The 20,142-nt window shown below is 47.4% G+C and overlaps 1 protein-coding gene across 7 annotated transcripts in view; it reads right to left on the bottom strand.

Annotated features, from left to right (window-relative positions):
* Positions 1 to 20,142, bottom strand: part of LOC116949707 (caskin-1-like) — a 416,361-nt gene that overhangs the window by 75,658 nt on the left and 320,561 nt on the right. For all 7 annotated transcript variants that reach the window (XM_032967321.2, XM_032967318.2, XM_032967319.2 and 4 more), the window contains exons 5-6: positions 17,062 to 17,157; positions 5,348 to 5,478 (exon numbers count right to left, since the gene is read on the bottom strand). In XM_032967321.2, the coding sequence (XP_032823212.1) occupies positions 5,348 to 5,478; positions 17,062 to 17,157 (227 nt within the window). The remainder of the gene's footprint in view (positions 1 to 5,347; positions 5,479 to 17,061; positions 17,158 to 20,142) is intronic.

Raw genomic sequence — 20,142 nt, 5'->3', positions numbered from 1 at the left:
TGGTTGCAATTTTTCCCAGCTTGCTCGCCACCACTCACTGCTTAAAGGCAGCTTCGTGATCATTCGGGCAGGGAAGTCTCAACAAAGCATTCCATGAGGGGTGTTTGCAATATCCCACGCGCGGTGCATTATGGCATCACATCAAAGCAATGTGGCGATACATTACGAGTGCACGTGCGTGATCACGGTGGTTAAAAATTAACTATCCACAAACGGAGTGCAAACGTGTGGAATCCGTGACGTCCGTAAAAAAGCGTCATCCATTCACAGGTTAGTTATAACGAGACGGTGGCAAGTTTGAGTGGGCAACGTATCGCTCATACGCTGAAGTTTGAACAAAAAAAAAGGTCAACTTCAACAGCACATAGCAGAAGCGTGCAGAACGATCTCAGCTGAGACGTCCGTGAACATCCTGGAACAACCAAAATCTCGATAAGATGCACATCACCAGCACCATGGTGGCCCTCATACAGCAGTGGATTGACGTAACGGACTGTACGTGCATGTGTTGAGGTCCTCAGTGTGTTTGGTAGCAGGCAATATATACGTCGATGTTAAATGGCACTCATGAACAGCACCGATATTTTTTCAATGGTCTTGATAACCTCGCTCTTTAGGTTAATAGCCAAGTGTTGTTTTGCCTGCTTGCCATTGAAGTAGCAAGTCCCTACACCTGTCAACCCCTTATCAGTACCTACCTTATTACAGACCAATTCAGACCTTATTGGTCACCCCGTGCCCTTATAAATCTCAACGTGTATCTGACAAAGTCCCATCACAAGGGAGAAACACAAACAAATAGACAAAAAAAATGCCATATTCAAACAGCTGTACGCCGTATGTGCCTGAAAACTCAATTTCCCTGTACAAGAATACCGGGTAAACCGTATGGGTTAACACGGTATGCACTACACTACCATACCTGTATGGGTTGAGAGCTTTGAGTCCCAGTCAAGAAAGGTTGGTGGGGCATTATGAGACGTTACTGCCTGGAAGACGCCGTGACGTAATTCTCAAAAGCGGGCCACTGTGCTATGACATGTGGGAGGGAAGCACTGTAAGCCATAACAGAAAACATTGATCTCACAATTCGTATGTATGTCGGGGCGTCACGGTGTCGAGATCTTAACTACCTCGCCTGGTATACAGGAGGTCATGGGTTTGATCCCGATCCTGACACCTATATATTTGGAGTTTGCATGTTCTCTCCGTGGTCACGTGGATTTTTCCCCGGGTCCTCCGGTTTTTACCTCCACATATTTCGAAACATGCGTTAGGGTATTTGGGTGCTATACATTTCCACATGATAAGCACCTCATGAAAAAGAGCTATAGTGCTCAGTGGGCCTTATCTGCTAAAATAAACAGTTTAGTTTAGTATGTTGAACTTCTTTTGCACCGTACGTAGCCAACCGTGCAAATCGGAGATGCGGGGGAAGGACAACAAACTAAACACAAAAAGCAGGTCTAACAAAATTGGTTTTCTAGATGTAAAAGTGCGTAGCTCCAGTAGCTTGCTAATATCGGAAGGAAGAGAGTTCCAGACGGACGCAGAAGCGCATCTGAAAGTTCGCGGTGCAGTGAGACTCTCATTCTTGGATGGCCAGTCAAAATCCGCTGCGAGGATGACTGCAGTTCGCATGATGGTTTCTGCGTGATGATTTAAACGAATTTGCTGGGCACGCAACTGCACATATAAATGGCTGAATGGATGTGTGGGTTCAATTTCTGGTCATGCACATCAGTGACAAGTGATATGTGAACATATTCTGGGGCCACCCCAAGTATGGCTCAGACTTAAAAACGAGTCCCTCCTAGTGTGTAAACTTCAGCACTGGGGAGACAAAAGTGAGTTGTGTATTACACCGGCCTTAATAGCTGCTCGCTAACTGCACTTGACCTTGTAAGTTCATCAAGTTAATTTGAGATCTTCCTTGTGCACCTATGCGCACACACGCGTGCAATATGTGCACGCGTGTGCGCGTTTGCACAGAGCACGCATGCACACATTTGACTGCTCTTGAAACGTTACCCAGGAATCTTACGCGTTTGCATATGTATTACAATTCTGGGAGGAAGGTGCTTTCCGGGATTGCATTGATGAATGCATATGGTAATTGTAAAAATGCATTTTATCTTTAGGCGCCTTCAATTCCATCGCACGTTACACGAAAGGCAAGCGTGTTGCTTTGATCGGCAAGTCAACAGCAACACAATTGACCATAAATAAAACCCGGCTTCGCAAAATGTCAGAGTGAAATGCTATCTCCCGACTCCGCGCTATCTCCAGACTCTAGCATGGCGGGCAAATGCGTAATGAGCGCGAGCGAGAGCAAACGCATGAATAGGTGCAAGAATATTGAAATGAACATTCATTAAAAAGCGCGATGGGCAAGGGCGTTGCCGTGGTGTAACGTCTCGCGCTGGCGCGCTGGACTGCACCTCCGATTAGTACGGTGCCAAAGAAGTTCAACGTACGTACGTACGTACAGAGCGGTCGCTGGTACGATTTGAGTTCAAAATAAATGGCGCAGGTTTCTTATGTCCTCACCTCTGCCTCCGTCCACCCGGCAGCGTGCATCCGGCCGCCACAATTAGTTGATTGGCAGGTCACGTGGTGGGTGTAATAAAGTGTGGTATACTCCCCATCTCTACCAAGACGTCTAACCACCGGTGGAAGAGTAGGCCAAAATACCCTAAAGAGGAGCGGGGGGGTGGGGGGGGTCTAACGTTCGCTTGAGTGGAGGAACCTTCCATCAGCAGTAGCATGAGCCGGAAATTTCAGAGCTGCGCTTTTACCTCACTCCGAGGCAGGCAACGTGTAGAGGTACAATCATAATAGTCATTATAATAATATAATTAGCCGTGTATATTTTAACTGTGTATGACAATTAGAAGTATGGAGAGAATGGGAAGATTGCTTCAGGCATTGAGATCAGTGGAAGTGAAGAAGCGCCCACATTATTGCACAATAACGGACATTGTTTGAGTTTGCCGACCATCACTTTATTGCAGCGTGAGAATAGAATGCAATATCGACAGGATTAAATCACCGATCTATTGCCGCGGAATGAAAATTCATTCCCGGAATCACCGTATTTTTTCCCGGATGACTCGTGTGCTTGGGCAGATGACTCCATGGAATGTTTTCAAATGCAAAAAATCATCAAAGGCGTTGGGATTTCACTTTTACCTTGAGCATCAATCAATTACACCGACTGCAAACCGTGCTTATCCTAACACCAGCTTGAGTTTAAATTAGTCACGTGTCAGCGCTTACCAGGGTGAGTACCACACGGGCTTGATTTGGGCGAGAGAGAAAAAAGACCTAAGGAACGTGGCCGTATAAAGGTGAGCAACAAAGTGTATGAAAAATATGATGGATGGGGCAGTTAGTGCAAGCCTTGCTTAACACTCACTTAACAAGCATGATGGCTGGACGTGCTTCCTCTGAGCGGAGAGGTTTGAAGGACACTATTTTGAAAAAAAATGTCACCACTGTCTCTGCATTATATCGACATTCCCGCATTGTGCACGCCTCGAGAACCGAAGAGGCGTACGCTCAGCAGGACCGAGGGCTGATGAAGATTCGCAATGGATAAGGCACGGATGTGGATGAGTAACGGGTGTATAATATGAATGTCGATCATTCAATCGATATTTTTTTGGGAAAGAGCCTCTCGCGAGAGGGTTGCCTCAAAGCAGTTTACAGGAAACATTTTATGCAAATGGAAACCACAAAAGATTGTAACATGGATATGTCAGAGAAAGTAATCACAAGAAATAAGTATGAAAACGCTGTAAGAAAAACACTTAAGAGCGATACTATCCAAACGGGCGTTGTTGATGATGACAATGCCAATGATGAAGTGAAAGGGCAATGCGAATGGTGGTCTTGATTATAGGGGCCCGATGATGATAATGGTGGTGGTGTTGGTCCGTTAATGGAACCACATGTCCAACCAACATTCATCCACTCACTCATTTATGTACCTGTCAATGCGTGACACACTCATCCACCATCACGCCTACTCATCCATCATGCCATTACAGCCTCGACCCACTCACGCCATTACAAAGCGACGGCCGCTAAGCTAACAGAGAGCCACTTAGCGGATAGGAACTGAAGAACGGTGACACAACCGCATGATCATAGCGACTTCAATATTAAACCATTACACGAACTAAACCATCACGTGAACTCCGGTCAGTCTCGCAGCGGCTTTTAGCGAACCATTGAACAAAGAGGGTCACCGCATCGTGCGCTTTGAGATGCGCTTCTGCGGCCGTCTGGAATGCTCCTCCTTCCGATACTAGGAAGCCATTTGAGATATGCACTTTCAAATCTAGATTGAAAACTCATTTCTTGAGAACTGCTTTTTGTGTTTAGTTTTCTGGCCTTCCCCCGCACCTCCGATTAGCACGGTTGGCTACGTACGGTGCAAAAAAAGCTCAACATACGAGCATACATGCATTGAAACAGCTTTATAAGTAGAAGATATAGATCACAGATGTGTTTGTTTTTAAACCTATTTTGACTTAATGGAAAAAAATACGTTTTCCCATTATTTTGACATCATCATTGAAACTCAGCCAGTTTGACTCATGATAACTGCCTCATATACGATCCTCTGGAAATAATGCTATGTTCCCACGAATACTAGAAACAGACCTGGGACACAGTGGCCTAATCCAGAGATGGCTAAACGTGTCTCAATGCTGTCCCGATGCTTCTAGAACCGTGTGGTTGTATGCGTGTATGTTGAACTTCTTTCGCACCGTACGTAGCCAAGCGTGCTAATCGGAGGTGCGCGCGGTTGTGTGCACTTTGTACTCCCCACTTCCTATGCCCTGCCCCATCCCTTCCTTAGCCTATCAATGGCCGAAGGAAAGGGACCATCATTAGCTTTATTTTTACCACGGTTAACCATACTACTTTGGGTTATATTACGCTATCACAACATAGCTCCTATTACCTTTGTCATTTTCCAACGTGTTTTTCTTTTGAGGCTTCTTTAAAAAGAAAAACAAGGCTGTCAAGTTGACCTATGGGAGAGATCTGCCATTGAGCACACATCTCCCCATGCACTTTAAACCCCCCGATGTCACAACGAATTTCCAGGGCGGCCCTGAAATAACTAAATAACTCGCGCGGCTCCCTTAAATGCGAGGCACATGACCCCCGGGGCCGGTGCGGGCTTAGCCCAGCAGGCTTACCGTGGAAATCCGGGCCCAGATCGCCAAACCTGGGCCCGGGGCTTCCCCCTCAACCAGCGGTGGCGGTGGGAGCGCAGCACGACCTTACGGAGGCCCCGTGGTTTCCCGGCAGGGGGGGCGCGGGGCGTTACCGTATGATGTCGACGTGGCCGTTCTTGGCGGCGAGGTGCAGCGCGCTGGTGCTGTTGGGGTGGCTGGGGTCGTGGGGACGCCCCTCCAGCAGCGTGGGGCACACGTTGCTGCTCAGCAGCAGCTTCACCACCTGCGCGGGGGAGACGGGCACGGACCGTGAGGCCGGGACGAGCGGTGCCGGTGAGACGACGCTCGCAGTCCAGCTGCCCCGGAGGCTCGGCGGTTTTACGAAGCTGCTTTGTGTTTTGCCGCGAAAAAGCCCAACGAGCGATGGGCTTTTATTTTTCCGAGGTGGCCTGGTTGCACGTGATGGCTCATCGAAGTGGCTTTACGGCATGTGCGAATCCAGAGTAGCAGCCAAACTCGGATATGACAAAAAGGTCAGATACGTGAACATCTACAGAAAATGAGAGTGACACGGCGTGCGAATGTGTCACTGGACAAAAACAAGGTGCATACTGCCACATTACTTTGATCGCCGGCACCTCCAATTAGCACGGTTTGGGGGCACCACGGTGGCGAGATGTTAACTACCTCGTCTGGTATCCAAGAGGTTGTGGGTTCGATCCCGACCCCGACCCCGACCCCGACGCCTGTATATTTTGCTCGTTTTCCCCGTGGCCGTGTGGATTTTTCTTCGGGTCCTCCGGTTTTTCCCTCCACATTTAGAATCAACATCACCGCGCGTTTCGAGTTTGTGGCTGCTCTCAGTTTCCACATGATAAGCCACTTGATTGCGCTGTCATTTGTGGCCAGGTTGCATCTGAAAACGAGCTTTATAGCTCAGTGGGCGTTACCGGGTAAAATAAAAAAAAAAAATTGTTTAGTTTGGAAAGAAGTTGAACATGCCATACATACGTTAAAACTGTCAGATTTGTGAATGTCCAGAGCAGATTACAGTAACGCAATCCACACATACTGTGTCAGCGGTTAATTGTTCTGGGACAATGTTAGGCAGTTGGACATGCAATGTTGTACTGCAAACGTACGCATAAAATCGTAAGTTGTTCGTCCATTCATCTGTCCATTCATCCGTCCGTTCGTCCGTTCATCACTCGGATTTAAAATGAAAAATGTCTCTTCCCAAGCACAGTCATTTTATTCTAACGACCCTGCCAGAATTCCAGGGGAGGAATGGTGTTGGGGGTGGAATAAGTGCAGAGGAGTGAGAGGGTGGGGTAGATGGAGTCTCGCGGAAACGATCCGTGAAGATTTCACATCCAATACAAGGAAGTAACTATTTAATTTCATGCAATCCAACCATTAGATTCTCTGCTAAAAAAAATAATAATAATTTTGAACCATGTTCATTTATCTAAACATTTCAGAGCCTCTGGTGCCATTCCCACATTTCCATGATGGGGACCAGTCTTTCCATGGAACGACCCCTGTTGGGTCCCAGGGTTTGACTCGCAATAAAACGACCGCAAGATCAATTGGGGTATACACGAACATCTATCGCCCCGTTTTGTCAATCCACCGATGGATGAGGACCTCCCATAGCCGTGCGTGTCCCTGGGAGTTATTTGACCGTACTTCATCACGATAGATCAGTACGGGGTTGGTCGCCCATCATCCAAGCACAATGACTGGCTCAATTCGTGCTTAGCTTCCAAGATGTGATTGGATGTGGGGTGCATTCTGGGTGAATTGGGTAGACGGTGATGCCCTGCTGTGTGAGTCCACCGCAGAAGAGGGTGAACCAGCGGCAAAGTAAGGTTACAAATACAGGAAAGTACATGGGGTTAACAGATGATTACCACAAAAAAATATTCGAAATTAAATAACGTAGACACGGGTTGTTTAGTCTTATTTTTAACCTTCTAGCCTACATTTAATAAAAGGGAGATGAAATGTTTATTTCTCCTCCCGGGCAAGTGTCTCGCGCGTGCGGAGAGAGGAGGGTGGGAGCACGCAAGTGCTGCTGCTGTTAGCCCCCATCGTGGCCAGCATGCGGGCCATCGTCAGGGCAACGACTCTGTGGCCTGGCTGAAGTGGACCCCCCCCCCCCACCGAGAGTGATTTCCCACTCAACTGAGCGTGCGGCAGCACTCACTCACTCACTCACATCCTGTTTATTACAGCCCTGAGCTAGAGGTGGAAATTCCCCACTCTAATGGTGGGTCGAGTCTGTCCGTAGGATTTCCGCAGTTGACTTCTGCCACAAAGTGGTATTAATTTGATCGGCCCCCGAGCGATGTCATGAAAGGTTGAATCAGTTCTCAGCCCCGCCGTCCCCCTCCCCCAATGATTGCAAGCCAGACACTCTACCACCGAACCACCCGGCTGACTTGACATACCATCACAGGGCACTTGGCGATGATGGCCAGGTAATAATCCTTAAGCAACTTGGGTGAGGTGCAGATGCACGGGAATTGAATCCAGGTAGCCTGAAGGTGAGTGTTACTTCAGAGTGTACTATCCACTGAAATACTAACACACTACCACTCCCCGTGCGCACATGCCCAAGCATACATTCTGCGCAGTAAAAAAAGATGCTAATAATAAAAAGGTCTTCAAGCCGAGCCAGTATAAAATCAATCCAACACAGCGGAATATTCAATATCGAGAGTAATTTAGAGCATTATTTCTGATCACTCGAGTGTAGGAATGATGAGTGGGTAATTTTTTTCGTCGGTGAAAATAACGAATTTGTTAGCTCGTTCGTATTCGTGTGACTGCATGAAAGGGCCTTCAAAAATGTTGAATTAAATTTTTATTCAGTTGGGTTTTCCATACTCGTAAGACACATTTTCAGGTCACCGAGGCATGTACGGAATAGATATGCAGTCCGTTAATAATACAAAGAGATCCTTCACGCTTGCTCATAACCCCGAGGAGCTGTAGTCCTCGCGGTCACACGGGAGGAAGAAAAAAAAAGCTTTTCAACAGTCACACGACACGAAAATTATTCAATCGTGCCGAAATAAAATAATTTACAAACATCGCCACCTGTTAAACAATTACTCATGTGAGGTTTCAGAAAGCAGCGATTGTACTTCGCTAGACATGCATACGTTGAGTTCGACGAAATCCAAATCAGCTCGCTCCTGCCCGATTGTCTGGAGACTCGGCGAGGTTTTGATTACGTTAAATAAAGGAATTATCATTACCCCCGTGCCATGGAGGGAACGTTAAAGACTCTGAATTTATTTGCAAGGCTCGGGCATTCTGATGGCCAACATTCTGCTTCAGGTGAAGTGGAAGCACAAGCAGGGATTCTGTTTACGTGCTTTCCAAGATAAAGGCTCTCTGTTGTGTGTAGCAATTGGCTGAGGTACATCATGTGACGAATAAGCTAATGGGCAATTGGCATGGATATAAGGAATAAATGAACGTGAAATATACCGGTTCCTTTGTAGTACGGAGCGAAGAGAGCTGTTTTTTTGCTCTGCCACTTTGAAACTCCCTCCCGCTGAATTATTGACATTTGTTTTGTAGGCAAACTAAAATTAAAGCAAAAGCGAGCGAGCAGATGGAGAAGCGAGAGCACCCGCGAACGCGCCCGCAGCCCGGAGTTTCTAATTGCGATTCGATTGTAATCAAAACTCACGACGCCTCGGCTGGGTGCTCGGGGAAGAGGCAGCGAGGGGGGGGGGGGGCAGCTGGGGTGGTAGAGGGGGGGGGCGAAGTAAAAACCGTCGTGCGCCTCGCAAACTGTCGCTGTCGGAACGGAGTCCTAATGAGGGAAGAACGAACGTGCGTCGTTCATCAATTCGCACACCAATTTGTGCGTTCGCTCAACAGGCAATGGGCAAAGTGAATAAAAAGCACATCCGCGCTTGTTCTGTTGCGCTGACTTTGCCCACAACTGTTGTTACTTACACTCTGCCAGGTTAAGGTTTTTTTTTTAATGCATGTGTAGACATGTAATACGTATATTTCGAGGCAAGCGAGCGGTATCATTCAGCTCACGCGCAGGGAACGGTGCTGAATGCACAAATTTGTTTCAATTATTCAGTGTAGCTTGGTTTGGTTAATAACTTATTACAGCATCATATTTGAATGTTAGAAAAAATATATATACATGGATTGATTTGCGCGGTGCCACAGTGGTTCGCACACTGGGCTATGAACCCGGCGAATGGCGCGACCTTCACCAAACCCTCGCCAACGGCCGAATAGCTCTCTTCACGGCGTTTTCCCATCGCGGATCGTCTGACGCCTGAAACACGCGTGCCACGTTCAGAATGAGCCGGGTGACACTGCGATTAACCCACGGGTGTTGCCTGCCAAGAGGCAATGTTCACGCTATTTCTGTCCGGTCATATACATCTTCATCATCATCAGCATCATCGTCAGCATCGTCAGTCCAACGCTGCACTGCACCTCATTTCGACGTCCCCCGATTGACTGTCGTCTCGCGCGACGCGGTACAATTCCAACGTGCATTTACAGAGCATCCAAATGCGACGGCTTCTCTGGGGACCAAAAACAGCGGGCTGTGCGCGGTGCACGGCTGCCCTTAACGGGGTGTTATCGAGAGAAGAACCTACAGCCACGGTGAAATCGCTTCCTGAAGTTGAACTTGGAGCTCACGGCACAGATTGCCAGTGGAAGGCAGCGCCAGACAGAATCGGAATCGGACTATTGGGGGGGCGGGGGGGGGCATCAGAGGAGAAGGAGTGCTCTTCCCCTAACTGAGAGGGATGACTCAGGAACTTGAGAGAAGTCTCCCGGGTCGCTGGGACTGGAGAAAGCATGTCCTGTCGGGGTTTTGCCCTTTTACACGGAGACAGTGCCTCATCCTGATTTTATCCATCTCATTTTTTTATTTCCAAATTTTTTTATTTTGCCAAGTAAGGCCCACACACGGACACATCGCACAACCCGGCTGCGAAAAACTTGGCAGGATCCTCCTGAAAAAGAGTCTTGAGACTCAGCGAAGCTTTCCTGGGTAAACAAGTGTAGTAATAATAATCTGGTGAATGCAGTAAACACGTCTATCACGTCATTATCTTTAAGCATTTAAAAATACAGAATTGTAGTCATAACGACCATCATTAGTGTACGTTAGTTATAATGTTGTTATCCGTTATTGAATGTACAATCACTTTGTCAGGTCTTTCGCAAGATCTTCTTCAGTGTTGAAACTAAACTTAAACTAAACATTTTTTTATTTTAACAGGTAGGCCCACTGAGCTATATACAGTGAGGGAAAAAAGCATTTGATCCCCTGCTGATTTTGTACGTTTGCCCACTGACAAATAAATGATCAGTCTATACTTTTAATGGTAGGTTTATTTGAACAGTGCGAGACGGAATAACAACAAAATCCAGAAAAACGCATGTCAAAAATGTTATAAATTGATTTGCATTTTAATGAGGGAAATAATTATTTGACCCCTCTGCAAAACATGACTTAGTACTTGGTGGTAAAACCCTTGTTGGCAATCACAGAGGTCAGACGTTTCTTGTAGTTGGCCACCAGGTTTGCACACATCTCAGGAGGGATTTTGTCCCACTCCTCTTTGCAGATCTTCTCCAAGTCATTAAGGTTTCGAGGCTGACGGTTGGCAACTCGAACCTTCAGCTCCCTCCACAGATTTTCTATGTAATTAAGGTCTGGAGACTGGCTAGGCCACTCCAGGACCTTAATGTGCATCTTTTTGAGCCACTCCTTTGTTGCCTTGGCCGTGTGTTTTGGGTCATTGTCATGCTGGAATACCCATCCACGACCCATTTTCAATGCTCTGGTTGAGGGAAGGAGGCTCTCACCCGAGATTTGACGGTACATGGTCCTGTCCCCTTAGCAGAAAACACCCCCAAAGCATAATGTTTACACCTCCATGTTTGACGGTGGGGATGGTGTTCTTGGGGTCAGGCAGCATTCCTCCTCCTCCAAACACGGCGAGTTGAGTTGATGCCAAAGAGCTCCATTTTGGTCTCATCTGACCACAACACTTTCACCCAGTTGTCCTCTGAATCATTCAGATGTTCATTGGCAAACTTCAGACGGGCATGTATATGTGCTTTGAGCAGGGGGACCTTGCGGGCGCTGTAGGATTTCAGTCCTTCACGGCGTAGTGTGTTACCAATTGTTTTCTTGGTGACTATGGTCCCAGCTGCCTTGAGATCATTGACAAGATCCTCCCGTGTAGTTCTGGGCTGATTCCTCACCGTTCTCATGATCATTGTAACTCCACGAGGTGAGGTCTTGCATGGAGCCCCAGGCCGAGGGAGATTGACAGTTCTTTTGTGTTTCTTCCATTTGCGAATAATTGCACCAACTGTTGTCACCTTCTCACCAAGCTGCTTGGCAATGGTCTTGTAGCCCATTCCAGCCTTGTGTAGGTCTACAATCTTGTCCCTGACATCCTTGGAGAGCTCTTTGGTCTTGGCCATGGTGGAGAGTTTGGAATCTGATTGATCGATTGCGTCTGTGGACAGGTGTCTTTTATACAGGTAACACGCTGAGATTAGGAGCACTCCCTTTAAGGTTGCGCTCATAATCTCAGCTCGTTACATGTATAAAAGAAACCTAGGAGCCAGAAATCTTTCTGATTGAGAGGGGGTCAAATACTTATTTCCCTCATTAAAATGCAAATCAATTTATAACATTTTTGACATGCGTTTTTCCGGATTTTGTTGTTGTTATTCTGTCTGTTACTGTTCAAATAAACCTACCATTAAAGTTATAGATTGATCATTTCTTTGTCAGTGGGCAAACGTACAAAATCAGTAGGGGATCAAATACTTTTTCCCTCACTGTAGCTCTCTTTTAGGAGCAAACTGGCCACAAATGATAGCTCAACGAAGTGGCTTACGTGGACATTTACTGTATAGCAGCCAAATGCTCTTAACACATGTTGATTATAAATGTGGAGGGGAAAACCGGAGGACCTGGAGAAAAATCCAGGCAATCACGGGGAGAACATGCAAACCCCTAATATACAGCAGGCGTCAGGTTCGGGATTGAACCCACGACCTCTTGTAGACCAGGCGAGGGAGTTAACATCTCACCACTGCGGCGCCCACACGTCTAGGGTCCGCGCGTCTCCGCTCGCAAGGCAAGGGCGCCATGATGTGAAATGTGGCACGTGGCGGTTGGGAGCCGCACGTTGCTGGAGCTTTGCTCGGCACTCAGCCCACGGGGTGCAAACGTGAAACCCGTCATGGCGTCGCACTCCCCTCGAGCCTCCAGCCGGTACTTGAGAGGGGAAATTTGCTATTACATGGACGGAAATGGATTTCAGCTGACACAAGTCTTGGCTTTGACAATCCCCTTTGCAGACACTGATGGAATCCATCAACAGCATCAGAACATCAACAGGCCGATGCACACTTCTCCTTCATGAATGGACAATTAAAATCAAGCCACAGTAGTGCGATTGTGGCCATGATATCCAAACTGTGGACCATATAGTAAGCCCATAGAGACCCATAAAGATACATTAAAGACAAGTCACAATAGTTTGATCCTAACCATGCAACCCAAACTATAGTAAAGCACTGTAGTCTGCACTCCTTCAAATGAGGATTAGCAAAACCACATTAACTCTCTCCTGAAGACCTCTTGTCACGGCTAGCAGAATACAGCAATGGCATTTAGCTCTCGAGCACATTGCCATCGTGAGCGAGATGAGACAGAATAGAATGTTCCTTTTTTTAATATAACCAATCAAAAAACGATACTCGATAGTTTTTGTTGTTGTTAAAAGCACGTTCCTTCAACAGAACACTCCCTCACGACGAGCGGAGGTCTCCCGAGACCGTTCACGATTGATAACAATCAACGGGGGCACACTTGCCTGATCTATAAGTGCGACATTAATTGGAGAGGTTCGCAATGCCGCGCCTCCCGGAGGGGGACCTTCAAAATAAGCGGCAGCAGGGCACGCACGAGGCCACTCCTATATCCGTGCGCGCCGGCGTCTAAATGGACAACTTTCCATTTCAGCCGGCGAGCGGAGGGTCAGGGGAAATCCCCGTTGCAAGTCGGAGGCGGCGAGCGAGAGTGGACATTTTCAGAAGAAACAAAGCAAGCTGCCCCTTCACCTTGGCGGGCGGATTCGTCTCCCTAAACCGCCCCCCCCCACCCCCCTATTTTTTTTGGATGGCGCCGCCGCGATTCTGAACGGGCACCCAAACCCGGGCAGCTAAAAAGAGAAAACACGCTCAAGGACCGGCGGTCGTTTCTCGCAGGCGAGGCTCGTTTTTTTTTACCGCGCGCAAACTCCACACTCGGTTGCCTTCAATGGGGGATTGATCGACGTCGCTTTAAAACAGCCCCGCTGCCCGATAAGCGAAGCGAGTCAATTAAAAGAGGGGCCCTTTTGAGGTCAGATTGCTTTGACGCAGATCCGTCGGGCAAAATGCTCTCGCACAGAGCTTTCATTTCCAGCTGTTGAATTAAAACAAAGCAAGCAGTGACTCCTCGCAAACAGCGTGCGAAGACGAATGTCAATTAGAAATTTAATTTGTCGTCAATTTACTCTTTTAAATTCGCTTCTAGATGAGCTGCCCTCCAAATTGCTGTGTTTTATACATTTAACATTTAACAGGGATGAAAGAATGCGTCAAGATTCAGTGATCTAAATTGATTTTACCGCTCACAACACTTGGCTTTAGCCACTTATGCCGAGCCTGTTTCTCTGAAGCAACTGTCCCAAGAGGGCCAAACAGGTCTGGGCCACGACCACCTTTCTGTCCGTCAGCCTGCCCACTGCCGCCAAAACTCCTCAGCTTCGTCCCGAACAGGACTCTTCAGAAAGCCAAGCCAGCTCCTGAAGCAGCTTCCCAGCTCGCGGTGCGAAATGTCGGACGCCATTCTTAACGACATTCGGTAAAATCTCACAAACACATGAGAGACCTCCACCTTCCGATATTCGAAAGCCACTGGAGTTGTGCACTTTTAAATCATCGAGATTGAAAACTCGTTTATTTAGAACTGCTTTTTGTGTTTCGTTTGTTGTCCTTCCCCCGCATCTCCGATTAGCGCGATTGGCTGCGTATGGCGTGCGAAAGAAATTCAACATATGCGCACATGTGCATACAGTGAGGGGAAAAAGTATTTGATCCCCTGCTGACTTTGTACGTTTGCCCACTGACGAAGAAATGATCAGTCTATAATTTTAATGGTGGGTTTATTTGAACAGTGAGAGACAGAATAACAACAACAAAATCAAGAAAAACGCATGTCAAAAATGTTATAAATTGATTTGCATTTTAATGAGGGAAATAAGTATTTAACCCCCTCTCAATCAGAGAGATTTCTGGCTCCCAAGTGTATTTTATACAGGTAACGAGCTGAAATGAGAAGCACACTCTTAAGGGAGTGCTCCTAATCTCAGCTTGTTACCTGTATAAAAGACACCTGTCCACAGAAGCAATCAATCAATCACATTCCAAACTCTCCACCATGGCCAAGACCAAAGAGCTCTCCAAGGATGTCAGGGACAAGATTGTAGACCTACACAAGGCTGGAATGGGCTACAAGACCATTGCCAAGCAGCTTGGTGAGAAGGTGACAACAGTTGGTGCAATTATTCGCAAATGGGAAAAACACAAAAGAACTGTCAATCTCCCTCGGCCTGGGGCTCCATGCAAGATCTCACCTCGTGGAGTTACAATGATCATGAGAACGGAATCAGCCTAGAACTACACGGGAGGATCTTGTCAATGATCTCAAGGCAGCAGGGACCATAGTCACCAAGAAAACAATTGGTAATACACTACGCCGTGAAGGACTGAAACCCTGCAGCGCCCGCAAGGTCCCCCTGCTCAAGAAAGCACATATACATGCCCGTCTGAAGTTTGCCAATGAACATCTAAATGATTTAGGGGACAACTGGGTGAAAGTGTTGTGGTCAGATGAGACCTAAATGGAGCTCTTTGGCATCAACTCAACTCGCCGTGTTTAAACATTATGCTTTGGGGGTGTTTTTCTGCTAAGGGGACAGGACAACTTCACCACATCAAAGGGACGATGGACGGGGTCATGTACCGTCAAATCTTGGGTGAGAACCTCCTTCCCTCAGCCAGGGCATTGAAAATGGGTCGTGGATGGGTATTCAAGCATGACAATGACCCAAAACACACGGCCAAGGCAACAAAGGAGTGGATCAAGAAGAAGCACATTAAGGTCCTGGAGTGACCTAGCCAGTCTCCAGACCTTAATCCCATAGAAAATATGTGGAGGGAGCTGAAGGTTCGAGTTGTCAAACGTCAGCCTCGAAACCTTAATGACTTGGAGAAGATCTGCAAAGAGAAGTGGGACAAAATCCATCCTGAGATGTGTGCAAACCTGGTGGCCAACTCCAAGAAACGTCTGACCTCTGTGATTGCCAACAAGGGTTTTACCACCAAGTACTAAGTCATGTTTTGCAGAGGGGTCAAATACTTATTTCTCTCATTAAAATGCAAATCAATTTATAACATTTTTGGCATGCATTTTTCTTAATTTTGTTGTTGTTATTCTGTCTCTCACTGTTCAAATAAACCTACCATTAAAATTATAGACGGATCATTTATTTGTCAGTGGGCAAACGTACAAAATCAGCAGGGGATCAAATACTTTTTTCCCTCACTGTATATGGCGTGGCTCAAAAGTCAAGGACACGTAGCGTTATTTCATTTATTTTAACGCATTTTTCATTGTTTATTTTGCAAGTTATTATTTCATCTTGGATCATATTAACATCTATTTTTCTTCGTCCTTTTCAGACGACATGTACAAAACCCGATCAACATACAGCGCCTTGGTTACGGCGGTACATACATTACATCAAGATAAGATACAAACTGAATTGGAAGCCTGTTACCTTCTCAGATGGACCTGTGCAAGAAGGTATCCGTCGAGTCTCCCTCCCGAACCTCACGCGTGACACGGCACGATGATTATCTTGAACCCCCATCGGGAGAATTAACTTTGCAAAGCCTTCTCAGGTCTAACGTTTTCTCTGAACCCACTGGATGGCACTGTAAACGTACAGAGATCTGTGAGAAAAATCTCCATCCCCGTTCTGATACGAGGGCAGTCGAGGCCGCCTCGATCTCCAGAAGTCTTTGCACTTCACTTAAGGAGGTTTCCTTCAGACGGCGGTCTCAAGAGAACTCCGACTTCTTTTTTTCCTGTGATAGCTGCCCGTGAGGCCACGTTGATACATTTTTCAATGGGGCTTCCCGGCCATGGTACACCATACACGTGCTTTCTTGTGTTCATGTTCATCTTCAAAGAACACCGCCACCGATGATTGATGCCCACAAAGCAGATGAAATCCTCACTTGCTGTTATCTTATCCGTATGCCTGGGCTTCCTGCATCAAAGTGCATTTGCAGAGCGGGAATTGAGATGTTGTGCAGAATCTAGGTTAGTGCGCGCTTGCCACTGAACCAGTTAAAAAGCCGAGTTCAGCTCTCATAGCCACGTGGGGCTTCCATGGGGAATTGATGGTGCTTCTGCTGCTGACATGGACGTGAAAGAAAACGTGGTATTTTTCACATTTCGTGTGCTTTCAGATGCGCAGCTGCGGCCGTCTGGAATGCTCCTCCTTCTGATATTCGGAAGCCACTGGAACTATGCACTGTTCAATCATCTAGAATGAAAACTCATTTCTGTAGAATTGCTTTCAGTGTTTAGTTTATTGTCCTTCCCCTGCACCTCCGATTAGCACGGTTGGCTACATACGGCGCGAAAAAGGTTAAAAATACATACATGGTACGGTGTGTTTTGACATATCCGTGTCTGCCAATGCAGCAGGCGTCCACTCACCCTCAGACGTCCGAACTCACAGGCCAGGTCGAGGGGCGTCTTATTGTTGTTGTTGACGATGCAGGGGTTGGCCTGGTGTTGCAACAGCAGCTCGGACTGTGAGAGAAAACAATGGGTGTGGGGGAGGATGAGAGACGAATGGGGAGTGGGGTTGGGAGGGGGGCAAAGGTAAGAGAGAGGCAAATGATGGCAAAAGTTACACTTCAGCAGCGTTGACATCAGCGGTGGTGGCACGTGTCTGGCCTCAAATGATAAAGGTCGGCCTCCGCTGACTTTGGAGATGTGTGGAAGGGATGTGTGCCATCGACGCGGACTCACATCGCATAGGAAAGGGCAGCAGAAGTCAGTAACCAGAAAACACTGACCAGAGAGCCCCGGTGGAGGATCTTTGATCTTTGACCCGCTCTTGCGCATGATGCACACGCAGTGTAATAACTGTATTCGTCGCAGAATGTAATTATCCAAGTGGACAACGTCATAGCGGAAGAGAGTGCTTCGTCAATTCGTTGCTGGTTCAGCCATGTGTGCTCTGTTGCTTTTATGACTCATGTCCTCACTTCAAAATAGAGACGTTTATAGTGTCAGTGGTTATACTGATCACCGACCTATCAAACAGGATTCGTGGCTCTGCCATGCGAGGCATTTGGACTTGCAGCCCAGAGCTCCGACCGAGAGGGCGCGTGGATAATAAACATCGGGCCTCGTGCCAAACAACAAGCGGTAACAACCCGCGGACACATCGGAAGGGCCCCGCAGGACCCGGTGTCCTGTGGATCACACGCTCGGAAGTGCATTTGGCTGGCTTCATACACCTCGCGGCACCTCTATCGAGCACACGGCACCGCACCCTAAAGCGGCAGTGTGCTTCGTTCCTGTGTTTACCTGCAAGCAAGGAAAATCGTGCCACTTCCAGTTCTCGTGCTCATTGCTGCAATGCGTTAATCGGCAAGCAAGCAAGCAAAGTAAGCAGTTGAACGTATTGGCGGTACACTGGTGCGTTCAACTGCTTCCCGCGATTCGCAACCACTGTCCAAAAATCTTGCAGGGTGGTGGTGGTGCGTCAAAATCAGTTCTCGTGATGTCGAAGCAGTCGGAAGACGAATGTTCGTTAAAATGTTGATTTTAGACTGTTGTATGAGGACCGGTGTGCTACGCTGCACCGGTGTACCGCCAATACATCCGTTTGCTTTTAGGTGTGCCGTGCATTCACGACCCGTGTGGGCAGCCCAGCCGCATCAATCTCAACTGGTACGGCGGAGCGCTAACATATATCGCCGCGCCGCCAGTGAAGAAAACACACCGGGGCTACCATGATGGATTTAAAGCGGCGCTTAATGTCCTTGGTGAAAACGAGCTTCTTTTTTTTCCTGCGATAATTGCCTGCACCTGTCAGCACGATAGACACCTTTAAATGGCAAATATACATTTACATTTTTTTCCGCAGAAACAAGAGCTAGGGGTAATTAATTTGGTTGCGTGGCACGTCTGCATTCAGCGGGATTACCATTCCGTGAGGTGAAAGGGGACCTTTGGAAAAGCTTTTAGCGCACACAGTATTTGATTGTGATGGGGAAGGTGGGGTGATGCAAGAGGGGCCTGAGTTCAATTGCCAACTCAGGCACCTCTGGAGTTTGTACATTCTCCCCCCTATTTTAAATGAAGCCATTTTTATTTCACCAGGCAAGGCCCACCGAGCTATGAAGCTGTTTTTCAGAAATGATCTGGCCACAAATGCAAGCTCAACGAAGTGAATTATCACCATGTGGAAATGTCTAGCTTGCAAACACTTTAAACGCGTAGTGACGTTGATTCTAAAAGTGGAGGGAAAAAAAACAGACGACCGGAAGAAAAATCCACGCCACCACGGGGAGAACATGCAAACTCCAAATATACAGGCGTCAGGGTCGGGATGGAACCCACGAACTCCTGTACACCAGGTAAAGTAGTAGTTAATGTCTCGCCACCGTGGCACCCCTAATTACTTAAATTGGATGACAAATAGCAAATGTCGACCCCCGACTGTGAAAACTTGAGGATTTCCTGGGCAAACAAGCACAATGATAATGACAATACTACGTGATAAATGCTCAACAAAGGCGCTTGCTAACCACAGCAAGCACACAATGAAGGCCACGTGATCAATGTTATTTAGCAGTAATACAGGAGGAGTGTGCACCAGAACTATAACTGGAGCGGGAGCTGTGGTGCATTGGTCAGCACACCGAGTTAGGGTGTTACCCTAACAAACACCTGTCACCGCTTTAACGATGCACAGCAGTTAAACACATTCGCTGCATTTTGACACTGAGGGGGAAGAAAATAATCTGAATGTAGCTTGAGGGACACGCTGTTAATTAAAGTAACGTGATATTGCAGCGTTCGGTGCCCTCCAATTTTACACGTAACAAAAAAAATAATTAGTTGCTTGCAGAGATTAAAACCCAGGCATTTGTGAGCGGTATTATAATTTTTTTTGGGAACAAAAGCACAAAAATGTTCTCGGTATGAAAACGCAGCGGTGTGTGTGTGTGGGGGGGGGTGATGCAGTCTCACTTCACGAGGCAAAGCGCTCAGCGTTCTCAATGATCGATTTTCCTTTGAGTGGCCCTTAAGCTAATGCAGCGCGTGTGCTTCAACTTGATCGTTATCAACGAAGAATCTTAACTCCTTTGGCACATGAACATCCTCTCAATCTGCAGGTCCTTTTACAACTGGGGCCGAGATTTGTTTTGTTTTTATTGTCGCTGCTGCCGCTGACTGGGGTTTCGTTTTCCAGCGCCGCCTGCTCAGCTGCTGCCGCTGCCGCGACACAACGGTTCGCAATCCGGAGGTCTCCTCGGTTCGAATTCGATTCACCGGTGCGGCAGTTGCGAGAATGGCGCAAAAGTTGAATAAGTCGGCGCCCTCCCCACCACCCCCAACTCCATGCAACCAGCATTATAAATGGATCCACCACAGCTAGTTGATCGGCAGACTGCATGCGGTGGGGTAAAGCGATGGGCACTCCGACCTCTTTCAAGACATCTGGCAAGTCGGCCGAATAATCTATCAACAGGGGCTCTCTGTAGCTCCCTTTAGTGG

Source organism: Petromyzon marinus, chromosome 37 (genome assembly GCF_048934315.1).
Source record: "Petromyzon marinus isolate PM22_M1 ecotype Great Lakes invasive population chromosome 37, UKy_Petmar_22M1.pri1.0, whole genome shotgun sequence".
Lineage (NCBI taxonomy): Eukaryota > Metazoa > Chordata > Hyperoartia > Petromyzontiformes > Petromyzontidae > Petromyzon > Petromyzon marinus.
The sequence above is the reverse complement of the archived record's forward strand: the minus strand, read 5'-3'. Positions and strand labels throughout refer to the sequence as shown.